General features: G+C 44.4%; 1 protein-coding gene across 3 annotated transcripts in view; it reads left to right on the forward strand.

Annotated features, from left to right (window-relative positions):
* Positions 1-262: 262 nt before the first annotated feature.
* Positions 263-14,710, forward strand: part of LOC128795156 (ligand of Numb protein X 2-like) — a 29,045-nt gene continuing 14,597 nt past the window's right edge. For all 3 annotated transcript variants that reach the window (XM_053955704.1, XM_053955705.1, XM_053955706.1), the window contains exons 1-2: positions 263-371; positions 12,549-12,992. In XM_053955704.1, coding sequence (XP_053811679.1) covers positions 12,604-12,992 — 389 coding nt within the window. In that variant the 5' untranslated portion in view covers positions 263-371; positions 12,549-12,603. The remainder of the gene's footprint in view (positions 372-12,548; positions 12,993-14,710) is intronic.

Below are 14,710 nucleotides of genomic sequence, written 5' to 3' on the forward strand. Positions count from 1 at the left end.
GATGCCCTGAGGGCGGCGGGCGGTCGAGGCCCGGGACGCGCCCCAGCCGCCGCGGCTCCTCTGGCGGGGCGGGCCGGGCCGGGCCGAGGCCGCCGGGACTGCGTGGCCCGGGGAGGCGGCGGAGGAGGAGGCGGAGGCGGTGAGGGGAGGGCAGGGCTGGGCTGAGCCGTGCCGGGCGGGCGAGTGACACCTGGGCGGCTGCGCTGCCTCCTCCTCCTCTCACGTAGGTTTCGACTTTCTTCCCCGCCCGGAAACTTGGTGGAGACGCCGCGCGCGCCGCCGTCGCAGGCCGGTTTGGCGCTGGGCTTGCAGCGCCTCTTCCCTCCCCATCCCGGCGGTGAGCGAGCCCTTTCCTGCCCCGGCGGCCGCAGGTGAGCGGGGACGGTGTGAGGGGCGTGAGGGGGTCCCGCCGGGCTGAGGCTCCCTGAGGGACTCGGGGGGTCCCGACCGGCTGAGCGTGGGAGTCCCTTGAGGGGCTTGGAGGGTCCCGCCGGGGCTGAAGGGATGCAGAGTCCCTTAAGGGGTTCGGGGGGTCCCTGAGGGGATGCGGGGTTCCCTGAAGGTCCCGCCGGGCTGAGGTCGGGGGTCCCCGAAGCTCCCGTTCTCCCAGCGGGGGGCTCGGCCGTGACCGCGCGGGGCCGCAGCCAGTGTCCCTTATCAGTGACACGGGCAGCGCAGGTGAAGGCTGCCGGCCCCAGCGTTTAACTCTTCACAGCTGGTGCCTGGGCACGACCCACCAAACACGGCGATTTTCTGCTTGTGGGGCTCGCAGGGAGGCAGCGGGGCAAAAATGTCTTTGCTAGGAGACGGAGAGCGGCAAAGTCGGCGAGTTTGCTGGTAATTAATGCAGGGGGAAAAAAGCCTATAAATAGAAGTTGAGCTAAACAAGCAAAGCACAGCAAGGTGAGGATGTGGACCTTTTGGAAGTACCTTAAAGGTGAGAAGTACAGGTGATGATAAGGCTTAGTTTAACCCAGAGACTAACCATTTATCTGTAAAGATTTTTATTTAAGAAGTTTTTTGGGTTTTTTTTTTTTTTTTTTTTTTTTTTTTTTTTTTTTTTTTGTTTTTTTTTTTATGAGCGGTGTAAAACGGGGTGGGACTGTGTGCTGCTGATTCTGCTCTGCTTGGCTGGGTGCACTTGTTATCTCGAGGATAACGACAGAAGGAGAGATCTGATGGAGAAGGAGCAGATCAGGTAGCAGCCAGCTGATGCCAGGGCAGGAGGTGGCAGGGACAGCGGGACTGCCCCTTTCGGTGGCACTGCAGGCTTAGTTTGCTTTAAGTCCCGCTTGGAACGGCACTTTCAACTCCTTGAGCGCTTTTTGGGACCTACTTTACCTCCAGAAAGTAAGAAATGCAAAATGAGTGTTTCCCTGCTGCTTACCAAGCCGAAAAAGTGTCATGTTTAAACTTCTGCTCCAGTTTTTTAGCCAAGGCGAAAGAATCAGAAAATAAAGTTTCCGTAGGAAAAACTATTCCAGCTCGAGTGCAGATGTAAGTAGTAGGGGAGGTGCAGAGAGTGTGTCGCAGCAGGGGCACAGTGGAGATAATTGGCAGCCCAGAGAAATTTCTGTCCCTGTCACAGAACCCAGTGTTGTCCCGTGTAATCCTTAAGCCCCTGGAGGCTCAAGCAGCCCAGGGTTTGGGTGGTGTAGAGAGCTGGAGCTCTCCTGCAGCAGCGCCAGTGGTGTGCTGTGCCTTTGAGGGACGGCGCTGACGTTTGTCCTTGATGCCGGAGCTCTTTTGGCAGCTCTCCAGCCAAGGGGGAGCAAATTGCACACATGGCTCCTTCAAAACAAAACTTCTTTCTCTGAAGTTGCACACTCCAAGTCATCTTTCACGATTTCCCTGAGCAGATGTAGTGTGTCTGCTGCTGAAAGGGCCTAAGGCAGTGAGAATATTTATTCCCTCTCCCAAGGGGATCTGCTCCCTGGACCAGCTTATGAAGTCAGAACAGCACCAGTGCTTGTGCAGGGCAAAACAAAAGGGTCATATGGCTGGGGATGGAGCAGGGAAATGATAAACAGGAGGCCAACCTTCTCTGGGGACTCCCCAGCTGGAAAACTCAGCCGTGATGGAAATCCACACCTTCACTCTCCCTGTCTAAGCGTTAGCATGCAAGCTGGGTGCAGATGGGGTTCATTTAAATAACGGGGATACACTGGCATAAACCCCATGGGATGAATGGGAGAGGACGACCTGTGGTGTGCAGCATAAAGGACCATCTGTTGAATGCCAGATTTCATGTTTTTAACCAAATCATTACTGAGGGAGGTGAGCAAGAGTTAAGAAACCAACCCAGCCATATGGCCTGGGGAATGAGGGCTCAAAAAGGTGGAAGAAGCAGCTCCAGAAGGGACCTGGCAGCTACGTGACCTCTAAAAAACCCCCTGGGGTTTGAAGATACCAGATGAAACAGGTTGAGATTGATTCTGGATAAACTTAGTGCTCCCTGGATGGCAATTCCAGTAACTCCTAGAAATTTTAATTAATGGGTTTGTAAACTACGGTAGTGCAGTACTTCCCCAAATGTGGTTAATAAAAGAATTTACACATTTATGGCATTGTAGAATCTTAGACTTCCATACCTAAAAGAACAAATATCACTGCATAATAAAGTACCTGCAGCTCATGAAACACCCCTGCTGTATTTTCTCTTCTCCTTGCACTGCCATATATATCTTACTTTCTGCATTAAAATAAAAACTTCCTGCTGCAACAGCTCTATTGATTTCACTTTGAACATGAAGCTGCATAATTTCATTCTGCTCGTGTGGATCTCCCCAGAGGAGTTGCAGCTGTTGCCTTACTCATAGGCCTGAATATGTTTTGCTGGTTTGATACAAAACCCTCTTGTTTGGCTTTTCCTTCTCAGTTTACTTTAGTGGAGCTGCTCGTACAGTTGTTAGGAATTGTATTTGACAATCCCTCATCAGTTTATGGTCCCTGATTTATAGCACATAAAACGTTGCTCTTGGCTTAGAAATTTCTTGACACCAATGGAGTTTGAAAATATGAAAATATCTGGCAGTTTTTCTGATATTTCAGATAAGGAATTGCCCATGAGTCAGTATCTCACAAGCCATCTAAAGGGTTAGAGGGGATTTAGATGAATGAGCGGTAAGAATTACTGTGCTGGTCCAGGAAAAAGCACTTCAGGCTGGAAGGAGGGAAATGGAATAAAGCTGGATTAATTTGGAGAGACAATCAGCAGTTCACAGGCAAAGGCTTTTAAAAAATTCTGTGTATATATATATATATATATATATATATATATATATATATATATATATATATATATATATATAGTGGTTCCCTGTACAAATTTTATTTGGAGACTGCAGTGTTCCTTATTTGGAATATTCTCCAAGGGAAGCACTAGAAGGGATTATGTGTTTTATAAAAGTGTTGTCTAACTTTGCCTGTACCTTAAATCATGCAAGTTTTGTAAACTGCTGCAGCAGAGTCTCTTTGAAAGCTGATTTTCTGACAGTTAAAAAGGAGTTGAGATAAAACTTGCCCTGTTCTCTTGAGGGTTCAAGGGACTCACCTTGAACCATCAGTATGGCCGTTGCTGAAAGCCAAGTAAATCATAAGCAGCTCTATTTGTAAAGTTCTCAGACTTATCTAGGGGTGGGGGGGGGGTTGATAACACAGAAATTCTTCTCACTTAATAAATGCTATTGCAGATCCCTACACAGCAAATAAATAACGGCAGCAGTCTCTGCCCTGGGAACTGAGAGCTGAGGATTTCCTCTTGTACATGATCACAACGGATCGGGAACAAAAATTGCCGCGTGATTATTTTGAGGAGGATACATAAAAATAAACATAATGGCTCTCCTGGGCCTTTTAGTCGTTGGGCTAAACCCCAGTTCCCTGTGGGAGCAACACCTGGGGCTATGTTAGCCCGGATCTCCGGGGGGTGAAAACCGAGTGGAGAAAGAAGATTCCACTCCGTTCCCTCCCCGCAGCGGCAGCGCAGGTCCCTCATAGCCGGCTCAGGAGGAATGTGGCTGTTGCACTGATTTGGGAACAGCTCAAGGACTTTGCTCTGTTGCTTCAGCTCCCTTAGCTGATGAGGCAGCCACTCCCATTTTAAAATTATTTTTAGAACAAGGGAAAAATATAATTATCAATTCACGCATATTGCAAATATGTGCCCCATACGGCAAGATAACAATGGGTTTTAAAGTCCTTCTGCTGGCACCAGCTTGGACACGGCCTTAAGTCTGGATAAGATTTGAAAAGAAAGAAACGCATCCCAAAATGCCTCTTGCAGTTTTGCTTCCCCCAGCTGTGAGGGTTGTTTGAAGTCGGTAAGATACACCAGGATAAACCGTATGAAATTGGATGAAAAGGCACCTTCAATTCCATGTGCAACTATGTAAGCTACTGAGCCATTAACACAGATGTCTTAAACGGTAGAGAATGTCTCAAGTGTTCTAAAAATGAGATATAATACTGTTCTGTGTGTCTCTAGGGGAAGGTCATCTTAATCCAGAGACCTTTATTTTTTATTTTTTTGACTTCTGCTGTTTCATTATTTACTTAGGAGCTGTCACCTGTGGTGAAGGGCATTTACACTACTGGTTGCAGCAGCTCTGCCTACCCAGAGGCACTGGCAGAGTTTAAGTTCACTTCAAACTCAGCTGCAGCTGCCCTGGGGAGCCACAGTTTGAGAAGGTTTCATTTTGTTTAAATGAAGGTACCTTGTTTTCTTTCTTTCTTTCTTTCCCATTTACCACGATCTGAGGGTGAGATGGAATGTAAAGGGGAATTACAGACTTAATTAGCTCTTAATTCAGCTTTTTTAGTTAGTGTGAACAAGCTTGGGCTGGAAGGTACTTTGCATACAAAGCCCTCTTACCCCGTGAAAGGAAGTCTGAGCAGGGTAATGTGTCCTGCTGTCACCCATGGCATTAAGCACAGGAGCTGTTGGGAAAGAAGAGCCAGCCAGGGGAAATGTGCTGGCCCCCTGGAATGACTCTCAGCCATCCTGCCTTGGGTTTATTTTGTGGAGTTGAGATTCCAAGTGCCAAACTCTTTAAACAGAACATCATTTAAAAAAATAGTGCTACTGAAACTGATACTTGGACCAGGTAATGAGGAGTTCTGTGCTACTTTATCCTGCAGCAAAGCCCTAATCTGGTGCTTCTGTTGTTAAAAACAGTGACTGTTGATAGGAAATACTTCATCTCCAGGTGCAAAACTGCTTTCATGCTGCTGGATTGCTTGTGGTAAAGTTTTGTAGAAAACAAGAGTTCCTTATTTGTGTTTTAACGAACTTAGAAAATGAGTTATTTCATGCTTAAGGCTGAGAGTAGCCAAGATTAATTTCTTTTAACTGAAATTTATTTTAAAGTAGCACTTTGATAGAATGTGATAAAGATTAAAGCTCTGTAGGAGTTTCTCACAAGACAGCAAGGCTTAGAGCTACAGAAATACCTTTTGTCTCCCAAAAGCAAGAGTCTCTCTCTTCCCGCCTCCTCCCTTCTCACATTACATTTAAATATCTCTGATGTGACCACCCTGGTGAGATTATTCAACAGGGACGTTAAAAACATCCAGTTAAATAAAATACAGTGCACAGTCTGCTTCGTCCCCTGTGTCCTTTGGAAGTGCTGTGCTGAGGAAGCATTGCCTTTTTCTGACCTGTATGACAAATAAAGATCACAGATGGACAGTGGTGTGCAGGTTTGATTTCATCTCTCTCTGTAAAGAGGGAATTTGGAGGTAGACACACAGACAGTGATGAACTAACAGCATTTGATACTCATTTGTAGCCATTAGCTACTCCATTTTTACCTCGTGTTCCCAGAAGCAAACACAGCTCTTCGGAAAGTGAGTGTGCTCCCAGATATTCAGATGAACCCAAATCTTAACATCACATCTCCTAATCCCTCTTTGTTTGGTTTTGGATCTCTTGTTTGAGCTGCAGGAGAAGCTTTGGTTATTAATTACTGATTAAATCCTTAAATAATAGCACTGGGTTTCTTCTTTCTTTGTAGAAAGCTTCTTCCACAAACATCAAACTGATTTTTAGGGATAGAGTTGCAGATAGCTGCCAAATTGAAAATGTAGGTGAGGGTGGAGGTGGGAGTATTTAATTTCCTGGAGAGAGAAGATTATAGATACAATAGGGGAAAAAAAAAAAAAAAAGGCAATCCACCCCTGTGGTGGTAAAATTTCCATAGGAATATTTGAGTCAAGTTCTGTAAAGAAGCAAATTGATTTAAGTGACTGAAGAATTCCTGCGAGCACAAAATGAGCAACATGCATGTTTGTGTGAAATATGTTGTAGAAAGGAGGGTGGATATAGTGGAAGCATCTTGCAAGGGTGAGAAAGCAGGAAGAAATACATCAATAAACCAGCTTTTTCTGCAGCACTTGTCTTCAATTTGATGGCATTTAATGTATCCAATTTTTCTGAGAACTGTGTTAAAATAGTCACTGTTGGATCCCCTTTGGAAGAAGAGTGTAGGTGGAAAGCTTAATTCCTAAAGAAGGGAGCAGAAAGGAAATTTATTAGCTCTTGTTACCCAGCTAATATTCACAGAATGATAACACCAGAACCTCCAGCTCTGCAGAAAGAACTGGGATTAATTTTTGAGATTACAATTGTTTAGCCCTGCTACTTTAACACTCTGGGTCCTGTGAGACCGTTACTGTTCTGTGCAATCAGTCACTGAGAGAGAAGCTGATGTTCTCAGCATATGGTAGTGAGAGAAATAAATTGTAAGCACCAACTTCTTATGTTTTCATTCTCCTCAAATTAAAAATGCTCACCATTTAAACTGTTGATTGCTAGCAAGGTTTTTAAACTGAGTATTACAAATCTTTCCTTGTGTTCAACTTTCAGATATATTAACCAGACAGGTTTTTTATAAAAGTCTGGATGATTTTTATAAAATGTAGAATTTTTAAAAATGTCTGGAAGTGAGTTATATTAAAAATGGAAATCCATCAATGCTGCAGAGCTGATCCTGCAGAAGTTGCTCAGCAGAAAACTCCTTGCGATTGTCCTGCTCTCTCAAGTCTTTCAGCTCATCTCTCAGGATAGGATTTCCTGGGATAGGTTGTTATCCTGATCTAACAGGATAATGGTTCTGATTATAATTAATGGAAATACAATTGGCTTTCTGTTTTCTGGTGGAGAAAACAGATACTTGCCCAGAAATGGAGGCAGATAAAATAATGAGCACAGAAATACCAGGGAGTTTAAATATGACTTATTTTCACATGTATGATTAGAGAATGGGTATAAAAATGATAGGGACAATGGAAATTTAAATTTCTATTTTTCTTGATATTGATTATGGTAAAGCAGCTTTGATTTAGAGTTTCTGAGTCAAAATGTTCACACAAGTGCTGAGCAGTTATTCTTGGAGGTGGCTCATTAGAAATCCTGTGGCATCAAGGCAAGCTCAATCACTGAAAGATCTGTTTCTTATTTAGCTGTATAAATGCAGCATTTCCAGATGATTTTTACATTCAGTGGCTGATCTTCAGCCATATCAGAAAATAATATAGTAGGAAATTGTATCAACACCTGAAACCATGCTTGGATTTGGTGTTGTGTTTTTTGGTAAAATTGACCTCCTTCAATATTGTTTATAAAAATCCTCTGCTATTTCAACACTTTTACTAAGGGCAGCTCAGTGATGGTTGTGAAATGCTGTGGTAACACACTGGAAGTGTTCAGTCAGGACTGGAGTGCCTGTCCTATAAAACCTGTATCATTTCATGAACCCTTCTTAACAGCACTGATGAAATTCAGCAAAAGCCCCCTGTTACAGAACACATTTTCAATGCACTTTTCTGTCTTTGGAATGGAAAAAAATGCCATTCTGTGAAACACAAAACTTTTTAACTGAGTGAAAACTGTTTGAAGAAAGTTGAGAAAAAGCTCTGCCCCTTTTATTTCTAGAGGATTGGGTTTGCTTCATCAGAATCCATCTGGAATTTGCTTTTAGGTTTGGTCAGTACCCTGCTGGTGTGTGCCCTCAGCCATCTTCACCCAGATTGTGCTGACTTGTTTTGTCCCCCCCCCCCCAAAAAATTAATTAATTGTTTAGCCTTTAGTTGGAATGTTGCAATTCCAGTCTCCCAGGGAAATGTTCTTATAAATATAATAACTGACATAATTATTGCAGTGAAGCGTTACATAGCAGGAGACACGGGGCATGTGTCCCGCAGTCCCCAAACCAGCTTTTATTTGGGTTTTCAGCTCAATATTTCTTTATCACCATGTCAGTGCTAGCCTACAGCTGCCCCAAAGTATAAGCCATGGCATTTCTAAAATATTTCCCACGATACAGCTCTCTTTTTAATATTGAGAACCAATTATTTAAGTATTTTTAAAAAAAATTATTTCTGAACTTCAGCTATTTGAGACATTCTCTAGTCACCCATATCCTCCAGAAAGAATTTTACACTTCTGTTTTGTGTCCTTGCTGCGGACTGGCTGCGTGGTTCTGTGTTTTGCAATATGGAATGTGATCTGCTTACTCACCATATTTGTGGTTTTAGAAATCACTTAGTTAATAGAAACAGGCTTGATTTTATTCTTTTTTGTTTGGGTTGTTCTTTTTCCCCAGGAGTTTCCTATGTGGCCTTAGGTAGGTCCCTGGAGATCCTCTTCAGAGCCATAACAAAGTGTTAAATTCCCAGGAGCTGCTGCCTCTGTGGGTCTGTTTTAGCCTCTGGTGATGTAATTTTTCAGTTTTTAAATGGGAATAGCAGCAATGTTACCCCTCAAAGAAATGAAATTCACGTAGATACATTATGGCCAAAATTTACTTGTACCAAATGCTGGAGTTATGTGAGCAGACAGTCTTGGCTTGAACTGAACTTTAACTTGTGCTCCACACTAACAGTGGCACAGTGAAATGCCTTAAAAGCAGGAGCCAGAGCCATGTTTGGGAATGCTGGTGATAAGCTGGGAAGCTGGAATGCTGCTCTTGTGTAGCCAGGTACCACAGGCACAGCTCCTGCTCAGTCACAGCACAAGTGGAGGCACGGGGTTGGGAAGATTTCTTAGATAATCATGCTTTTTTGAAAAGGCTTTTTTTTTTTTTTTTCCCCAAGCTGTAGAAGTGAGTCATCAGTTCTATTTCCAAGTCTGGGCTGCTGAGCAGGGAATGAGCAGTTTGCCCACCAGGAATGGTGCCGAGGTTTTCAGTGCTGGTGTGGTTCTTGGCAGACCCCTCCATGAGCTATTAACAGTGTTGTAGATATGCAGGGGGGCAGATCTGAAGCTCTGGGCTCTGGCAGAGCTAAAACAAGAATAGGCAATGTGCTAATATTGTCAGGAATAGTCTTGCTTTGGCAGGAATACAGATTAGACTACCTGATAAGTCATCTTAAAAAAAACAAATCTAGTCTTTGAGTCAGCGTTACAGTACCAGGAATCATGCCTTTAAAAAAAAAAAAAAAGCCAACACTGATATTCTGATTTTTTTTTATACAGTAAAGATAAAGTGATCCCAAAGAAATCCTTATGGGATAGGAAATTAGGAAATATAAAGAGATTTCTTCTGGTCTATTTCCTTCAATTCTTTGTTATGCATAGGGGTGGGGTATGTTACTCTCCAAATAATTCTGACTCCAGAGGCATTTCTTGTATTACCCTTTTAGAGCAGCACGTGTACGTGTCAGGCTTTAACAATTCCAAGTCAGGTGTAGTAACTGGGGACCAAGCTGGATCCTGATGTTGTGATTCCCTCCTTATGTGAGTGAAAAGCCACGGAGAGATTCCAGTACTTTGGAGAAAGGCAGCAGCAGGGAAGGAGCCACCCTTTGCTGGAAGGAAGCTGAGAAGTAGGGAATGATGGAACAAAAAGAGCAGCACAAGGATGGAGGGGTTGGTTGGGTTGGTCTGGCCTTTGGAGGTCAGAACGAGGAGATGAGATTAGATTGCAAAGGATTGAATTTGTATCAAACTCCCCTCCAAAGCTGGAATCCTGTGGGCTCTCTGGACTGACTTTTGAGAGTGGCTCATTGAAGCTGAGGGGAGCCAGGCCTGTTGTGATGAAACTGATTTTCTACACATTTCAACTGTGCCTTGTTGTGCTGCAGCAACATCTGTGCTGGATGAGATTTTAGCAGAAGCTCTGCTTTGTGCCTGAGTCCCTGAGCAAGGGAGGCTTGTTTGAGCCTGCTGCCCTCCCCGTGCTGCTCACTCAGCCCTGCCTTGCCCAAGGCTCTGGGCTGGGTTTCAACACATAGGTGTCAGCCTTGGCTTCCCTGGTGTCTGCAGGAGTGTCCTCCTTATTGAAGGGACAGTGGTGTAAAAGTAAAATTCACCTGGGCATTAAATGAAATCTTCACCCCTTGTTGTCAAGATCTGGAGGTGAGACAGCAGATCAGCTTGGAGCAGCAAAATTTTGGTGACACTTTTATCTTCCACAAGTTATTACTCAGAAATTACTCATCAATGGGATTCATCTTGTGTAACGTTTAAACACAGAGCAGAGAATGAATTTGATAAATAATCTGAAAAACCCCCCAATAAAAGTAGTTTATCAGCAAAATTACTGTGAGGTTTGTTTTTGCTAAGAAAGTGGATTTGTTTCATCACCTGCCAAAGTTTTATGCAAATAGTCCAACCTGAAGCACAAGTATTTCTGATTGGTAGTGTTTGCCTTGGAAGCTCCTTGTTTCATTAACTGGTGGTGCTGAGCTGATTGATTAGAATTGAGGAGATGGTAAGTGATGGTCTGATGTTGAAATGTTCCTTTTGCACCTGTAGGATTGTTCAAGATCAGCTGAAGGCTGGCAAAAAGGCCACAAAGGCAAGAAGGGCTGCCTGTTTCAGGTAGAGGCAAGCACCAAACAGCAGGCAGATTTCTGAGAGAGGGGGCCATGGACACATCAGCTTTCATTTCCATGGGTCCTCTCTGAGAGCTGTGCTTTGTTTTGGGAGCACTGAGTCCACCATGCAGGAGTTAAGGAGGGAATGCAAACAGAAGAGACAGGGATGTTCACCCAGCCTGAGTGCTTCCCTCAAGGGAAGATGCTTTCTTGGCACTGCAGCAGGGGAGAGAGGAGCAAATAACTCCTGTTGTACCCACCTGGAGCCATGACAGCAATGTTTTAATCTTTTGAAGTGAACAAGTTCCTATGGCTGGGGAAGAATTCACCTGTGAAATGGCTGATGCTGTTGGTGATACGTTCTTCATTTAATTAAAGAGCTGACTTACCTTGACAATTAATTGGAGTGATGTATGACTTTTATTAGAAACCCATGACTAATTTTTTCTTGCCGTTCCTGCTGTCTTATTGTTCTTGTCTCCCCTCCTCCTGAGTTCTGCTGCGTGCCAGCTGTGTCCTCCAGGCACTGGTGCAGACCAGTGTTCCCTCTTGCTTACCTGTTCCAGATAAAGTCATTGTTTTCAGTTATTTTCCACATCATCTTTCAGAAATTTTCCATTTCATCACAGTTTTGCAATTTTTTTTGTTTTCAGAGTCTGGGATTCTTTACTTTAAAAAACCCCACCAATCCCAAACTCCTCAAAACATCACCACAACACCCCCCACCGTGTAATGAAGTTTGCTTCCTTTAATACCACATTTCCTACTTCATTAAAATAACTGCCAGGTTAAAAAAATCCTCCCTGCAGTCATCCCTGTGCCTGTAATCTGCTAGGAAAGTCAAGTGAATTTTGTATTTATTTACAACAGGCAAGATTCAAAATGGATATGACTGAAGACATTTCTGTTAAAATCAGAGCAGCAGCTACAAGGACTCAGTTTGTCCCTTATCCTGCTCTCCCTGGCTGAAAGGAGTTGAGGCTCAATCCTCTCTCTAACCTTGCAACAAATGATGTGGACTATTCTTTACATTTTTTCCACTTAGGAAGCTTTAGTCTTTTTATAGGAAATTTGTTTCCATGGGGGAACTTAGGCATGGATGAGTGGGGAACAATGCATTGTTTGTTAAAACAAATTTTTTTGAAGGGAGTGGGTTTGAAAGGAAGGAAATGTGGTTTAGATTTAAGTTTCTTTTGAAATTTATTCCTCTTCTTTTGCCTCATCCTCCCCACCCCCCCCCCCCAAATACAAAACAAAAATCCTAACAACCAGAAGTGCCCAAATGGCTTTTCACCACACACGTCTTTAAAAGATTTGGTATAATCTGGAAAGCCAGAGGAAGTTTGAAAATCACACTGTCTTGTGTATCCTTCCTTCCCTTCCCTCTCTGGGTTGTTCTCTCTCAAGAACATGCAGGTTTTGTCTCAGCTTTTCTAGTCCCTGTGTTGGGCAGGGTTTATGTAGCCTGTCTCTGGTGTGTGTGTGTGCGTGTATAAAGTTAAAGCCTCAATTTATCCACGTGCTTAAACCTTGTGCTGAATGAAGTCCTTGCATCCTCTGGTCCCTGGGCTGTTCATTCACAGGGTGGTTCTGGAAGGAAGGGCCCTGGGGGGGTCAGGTGGGGGTGCAGATTCTGGGGGAGGAAACTCAAGGCAGGAATACAGTTTAATTTTTAATTGGCTGCATTTAAAGCAGGCTGGAAATCTCTCTCTCTCTCCCTTTCCCCAAAGGTCTGTGGCAGAGCTGCTGCGTGACAATCTCCTCCCTGGTCCCTCCTGTCCTGCCATGGCTGACCCCGTCACTGAGGAAAATGTGTCCCAAGTCCCTGAGCTGTGCTGTGAGTGTGGCCAGGCCCACCCCTTGCTGGACAATCACCTGTACAACTTCCAGGACGAGGTGGACGATGAGCTCATCTGCCACATCTGCCTGCAGCCCCTGCTGCAGCCCATGGACACGCCCTGTGGGCACACGTACTGTTTCAAGTGCCTTGAGAACTTCATGCAGGAGTATAACTTCTGTCCCATGGATCGCAAGAAACTCTCCTTCCAGCAGTGCCACAAGTCCAGCCTGCTGGTGAGGAACCTGCTGGATAAGCTGATTGTGCTGTGTCCTTTCAAGGCTGAGTGCCAGCAGACCATGCAGCGCTGTGAGCTAGAAGCTCACCTGCAGAACAGGTGCTTTCCCCTTTCCATCCTGTTATTGCCAGGGCTGTTGTGCTGCTTATCAGAACTATCCTGTTCTCAGAGCAGCTTCCTAAACTGGGGCAAGGTGGGACACCAGAGATGCCAGGGTGAGGCTGCAGAGGTGGGTGGGTGAGGACAGTGTAATTGTGTGTGTGCTCTGAGCTGCTCGCCTTCAGCCTGTCTGCAGATGCTAAACCTGTCAAACACCCAGACATTTGTGGGTCCTGAACTGCGCCACCAGCTCTGGAGTTGTTACAAACAAGCTTATTCTTGTTTCCCTTGTGCAGAGAAGGAAGGCACAAAGTCAAGGCTCTGAAAGCAAGGGATTGTGCAGTGCTGCCAGTTTAATTGGTCCAATTAAGATGTGCAATACATAAGTCTTTGATTCAAATAGTGCAAGTCCCTCCAAGCTGCACATTATACACTTGCTGAAACACCTACTTATAATTCCATTATCTTCTCTCATTCTTTTGCTGAGAAAGAGAAGCAAATGAAAATTACATTTGTTTTTTTCTGTTCCTCTTGTGTAGAGGAAGGGAGACCTTTTGTTGCTTCACTGCTGGTTGAGCTGTTGGCAGGCAGGATATTGTCACTTTAAAAGGAGTGCAGGTGACAGAGCTCTTGCTGTGGTGCGTGGAGAACCCTTGTTCCTACCTGGTTAATGATTTGCAGGGAGGGGAGCTAAGTTCAAGCCCTGCCGCAGGTGGAACAGACCTTCCTTGGCAGGGTGTATTTTTCAGCAATGAGAAATGCCACAGGCTTGTTTCATTCAGCTGCGTTGTAGTTTGTTGTGGCAATGACATATTTTAAAAATAAGCCGATCAGGGAACAGGTACACTTAGGATACCTTTGCAGCTCCAGCCAAGGATGTACCCTTGTGATTTTCATTGTCTTCAGTCCCCAAGAGCTGAGAGCTCTTGTTAAAGCCAGGGGAAGGGATGGAAGGTGCTTGGGTGCCCCTTTCCCTTCAGTGAAAATTTATAATCTCCTTTTCCTTGAGGCAGCCCTTTGTCCTGGCTGCTGAGGCTGGGGCCATGGCTCACGCCAGGGCTGGGCCTTCCTCTTCTCTGCAAATCTGCCCTGCTATCAGTAAACTCCCATCACTCTGTAATCCCTCTGGCACAGGAGTTACACATCGGGGAGGCAGGGAGGCACCTCAGATATTTACATTAGAGACCTGCCTGGAAACTGTATCATTCTCTTCTATATTCCACAGTTGTTTGTATCTTTCTTGGGGACAGACTATTCTAAGATTCAAGGCTATTTCACCTGGGCTGTGGGCACAGTCGGACTGAAAAATAGGTAGGAAAAAAACAGATAAGGAAATTGCACTGGGATTTGGGTATTTTCTTGTTTTAAGTGAGATTACTTGACAGGAGAAGATTTAAGGAAATAAGAAGCACATAGTAACTTATTTTCTTGGAGGATTTCCCTGCCTTTTGCAAATCAAATTTGTGTTTTGATATCTTGAGAGGGACATGTGCACAAGTGGATCATTCAGCTTCTGTCATTAAGTTCAGAGTTATTTCACTGCTTGGAGAATAAATGAGTAGGAATAAACCAGAGGAAGTAATACTGGGATAAGACTTCTTTAGCCACAGTGTAAATTGTTCAGATTAATTTGAAAAGTGACTCTGGTAAACAGCCAATACTACTCATGTCTCTGAAAATGATGTTTTTGCATTTATCACCTCCTCACCTGTCACCTT

This window comes from Vidua chalybeata, chromosome 14, assembly GCF_026979565.1.
Source record: "Vidua chalybeata isolate OUT-0048 chromosome 14, bVidCha1 merged haplotype, whole genome shotgun sequence".
In the NCBI taxonomy this organism is placed as follows: Eukaryota; Metazoa; Chordata; class Aves; order Passeriformes; family Viduidae; genus Vidua; species Vidua chalybeata.